This window comes from Gekko japonicus, unplaced genomic scaffold, assembly GCF_001447785.1.
Source record: "Gekko japonicus isolate JY-2015 unplaced genomic scaffold, Gekko_japonicus_V1.1 scaffold8, whole genome shotgun sequence".
Lineage (NCBI taxonomy): Eukaryota > Metazoa > Chordata > Lepidosauria > Squamata > Gekkonidae > Gekko > Gekko japonicus.
Window position 1 is genome coordinate 821,541 of NW_015167057.1, and position 4,233 is coordinate 825,773.

Below are 4,233 nucleotides of genomic sequence, written 5' to 3' on the forward strand. Positions count from 1 at the left end.
AGCCTGGAAAATTTTGCAGGACAGTTTCCCCGGACAGCTTGGCAAGGGCTGTGCCATTTCGACTGGAGCACACATCCACGCACTGCACTCTCAGCTGCTGGCTGGCCTCCCGGCTCTGAGAGATCTCCGGTTCTCTCCCGCCCTCCCCTCTTCTTCTTCTTTGACCCTCTGGTGACAGACTCCTCCAGGCTCTGCTCAGTCGGGACCCCCGGAGCAATCATGGCAGAAACCGCCCTCCAGATCGTCGAGCAGCCCGCGGCCTCCGAGGCCTCTGAGGAGCCCGCCAGCGAGGAGCCCATCAAGTCGGACCAGATCAACGGCGTCATGGTGCTCACTCTCCTGGACAAGATCATCGGGGCTGTCGACCAGATCCAGCTGACCCAGAGTCAGCTGGAGGAGAGGCAGCAGGAGATGGACGGGGTGGTGGCCAGCATCCAAGGGGAGCTGGCCAAGCTCACCAAGGCCCACTCTACCACCAGCAACACCGTCAACAAGATGCTAGAGAAGGTCCGCAAGGTCAGCGTGAACGTGAAGACCGTCCGGCAAAACCTGGAGAAGCAAGGCGGGCAGATCAAGAAGCTGGAATCGAACGAGGCAGAGCTGCTGAAGCGCAGGAACTTCAAAGTCATGATCTACCAGGTAAGGGGACCTCCTTGGATCTCTCCTCCTCCTCGAGGTTGTTGGTTTGTTTGCGGTTGCCCTGAAGCCTGATGGCACCTCTGACCCCCAGGCCTGTAGCTACAGTGGGGCATCTCTGGGCCTGGCCCCCTGACTTACCGCCAAGGCCCCCGACTTCCCATCCAGCCCAGGCACTCCTTTGAGGGGGTGCAGGAATGTGTTCGGGGTGCCCCCTGACTTATTTAAAGCCCCCCCCCAATTCAAACATTCTGGCTATGGGCCTGCTGACCCCCAACCAGCCACCTACTCTCCCTCCAAACAAGACTTCCCAAGACTCCCATATATAGGTCTTTCAGGGTTTCTGTCATCGCAGGAATCTTGGAGAGAGAAGGGGGAGCTGAAAGTGAAGGCATCTCGCCTCCAGTTTTGCGAAGATTCCAAATAGGGATGCCAGCCTCCAGGTGGGACCTGGGGATCCCCCGGAATGACAGCTCATCTCCAGACTGCAGAGATCAGTTCCCCTGGAGAAAATCACAGCCTTGGAGGGTGGGGCTCTATGGCATTGTGCCCCACTGAAATCCCTGTCCTCCCCAGGATCCATCCCCAAATTTCCAGGAGTTTCTCAAACTGGGTTTGGCAACCCTATGCCCCCATCCCCCGCTGGTGGTCGGGGGTGGGTGGGGACCTGGTAACCCTAATTCCAAAGCTGGCTTTAGACAGCCCCTCCCCAACAATGCAAGCCTTGCCCAGAATTGTAGTAGGACACATTCAGCCCATTGTTTCGTATGAGAGTCGAATGGGGTGCCCTTCAAGTTACAACAAATGAAGGTCTAATTTCTCTAGTGTGCATGGCATGGGAGTGATTTGGGGAAGCTGTTTGTAATGTGCAACTGCCCTTTCCCAGGCAAGCGGAATTTCAGTTCTCCTCATTAGGGATTGGTGCCTTTGCTACTTTGCTCGAAAAGTTAAATCTGATGCCGTGTGGGTTGCAGATTCTTTCATTCATGACCTTCCAGGTCCCGGAGCTTTTCACAGTTTCCGTGTGAGAGGCTGCTTTGTTCTGCTCGGCGGCTGTCCTCCCAGCATGCTCCCCAGGCCTGCCTTCAGATCTCATAATATCAAACAAACAAAAATAAGAACCAAGCTGGGTTCGCTGTTCTGCAGGGGCCCGAGCTTTCAGGCCTGCAGCAGAAGGGAAAGTGGGGCTTCATGAGAAAAAGGGGAACCCGCGTCGGCAGGACGAGTGTCAAAAAAGGCCGGCGTGATTCTCCCCCCCCAAAAAAAAAACAGCAAAAGAAATGTTACTGCATATTTTACTACTGCAACGTGAAAGGGGATCTAGTTATGTCTGATAGAGGAATCTGACAAGTAGCTGACCAATATAGCCCTCTGATTCACAGCTTGGGCATTCCCAATTATATCATGCCTCAAAGGCAGGAATACTCCAATATAGAAGGATTATGAACGACCACCGAACTAGGTTTATAAATACACTTAACGGAAGCTGTGTGGATCATGGTGGCGACGATTCAGCCCCCCCCCCCACACACACACTGGTTGAAAAACCGGGAGGAAATTAAAGGCATAGCAAAGGAAAGAGAAGAAAATAAGGGCTGTGTCCTCCTGACTTGTCCACTGATGCAAGAGGAGCAACTCTCGCCCACTTCCCTTCCTCACTACAGCCCCATCCTGCATGGCTTTTTCTGCATGCATTTCCCCAGCACAGCTTTTTCAAGGGTCAAAAAGAGAACCCTCCTTCCTCTTGCACCAATGAAAAAGCTGGAAGGATCCACCCCAAAGAAAGGGAAATCTGGAGATCTGTATCATTATAACTTAGGACATTTTGCTAATGTTAATACTGAGGTATTTCTTCACTGGAGTCTAAGACAGTGTCACAATCTGCCCGGGTTTTGTGGAAACAGGATCGGCAAGCTGGCAAAGACTTGCCACATGGGAGAGCCCTGAGGTGCCACCACTGTGTGGATTGCAGGATAGTAACCCTTAGAATCATTAAAGCACCCTGAAGGTCCAGTTTCCTGTGTGATGAATTTATAAGTGAACAATGATGATCATTCTGTTAGATGGTGGACTAATGTAATATTGCGGTTAAGATAATTACCTAGGAGCAAGCAAGTCAAATCACAGCCAAGCCTTCGTTAGTTAGCTAAGCCTGCACCCAGCATCTACCATTTGGGGATGACAGTATAGTACATGGGTTTAGACAATCTAAAATGCTATATAACAGGGGTCCCCGCCGACACCTTTTCTAGCACCCACCGAGTGTTTTTTTAGGAACTGGGTGGGGCCAGGTAGGGCATCTGCTCAGCAAGGCTTCTGATTGACTGTGCAGATTTTTAAAAACGTTGCTTTGTCAGCCGCTGCCACCACAGCACGAGGATCTTCACTGTGTGACTGAAGTTAAGCTGTGACCATCGTTTTGTGGCTAGCTCCGCCTCCCGTGGCAGCCATTTTGTGGCAGCCATTTTGTTGCTGAACCCACTTTACCATGTCAGAATTCCAAATGTGCCTGCAGGCTCAACAAGGTGGCTATATAAGGACTAAAGCTGCAATCCTGTGCATACTCACCTGGGAGTAAGCCCCATGAAACTCAATGGGACAGAATCAGGCTGCAAGCAATATCAGCCGCAGCAGCTTCTTCACTGGATGTGGCTCAGATAAAATCTCTCTGACCATGGAAGTGTTGCCTCCTCCTGCTTTAATTCTGATTTGGTCATTTGGCCAAAAGGACAACAGGAATGGAGTAGACCCTTCCCATTCACAGGTGCATGACTCACAGTTTCACTTATGCACATGATGTGGTTTCCAGCCTGCTTTTGCCTCCTGCGTGCCACGAATGAAACCATTACATTTGTTCAGTTTTGTGGGAGAAATTCACGGTAATCCCAAGTGTGGATTTCCATTGAATGGGGAGGGTCTGGTTTAATCACATCCATTAGGTTATGCTTCAGTGATTCAGTTATCAGGCAGAACAATATCTCCAGTTGCCATAATTATTATTTTTTTAGTTCACCTCATTACTGCTAGTTTGGGAGCAGGGCCATTGGGGGGGGATGGGAGAGTAGGGTTGCCAGCCTTCAGGTGGGGGCTGGAGATCTCCTGGAATTACAACTGATCTCCAGATCGCATAAATCGCTTATTAATTTATTACTTTGACAAATTTGTTTCACTTCTCCTGGAGAAAATGGCTGCTTTGGAAGGTAGACTGCATGATACGATTCCCCACCGGGGTCCGTCCCCTCCCTAAGCCCGTCTCCCAGGCCCGACCCTCAAATCTCCTGGTATTTCCAAACCCGCAGTTGGTGACCTTGGAAGAGGGGCAGGTGAGTCTTGATCAAGAGAGAGCACCATGCCAATGGAAAACGGGAAGCTGAACAGCACCTTTTCCCAGCAGTGTCTCCAAATCTGTGCTGCATCTTTTTTTTGCCAGGGAGCAGAATTTTAGCCTCATGATATGAGGTGACAGGAGATGTCAGTCTTGAGTGATGGGGGGTTGTAAAAGCCTCCCAGTGAGCTTCCTGACCAAGGTAGGACTTGAACGGGGGATTCTTGCTTCCAAACACCATGTTTTAGCAATTGCACTGTTCTATCTGAAGC

The 4,233-nt window shown here is 50.9% G+C and overlaps 1 protein-coding gene across 1 annotated transcript in view; it reads left to right on the forward strand.

Annotated features, from left to right (window-relative positions):
• Nucleotides 1-4,233, forward strand: part of PTRF (polymerase I and transcript release factor) — a 17,513-nt gene continuing 13,280 nt past the window's right edge. The window contains exon 1 of the mRNA XM_015412461.1: nucleotides 1-639. Coding sequence (XP_015267947.1) covers nucleotides 220-639 — 420 coding nt within the window. The 5' untranslated portion in view covers nucleotides 1-219. The remainder of the gene's footprint in view (nucleotides 640-4,233) is intronic.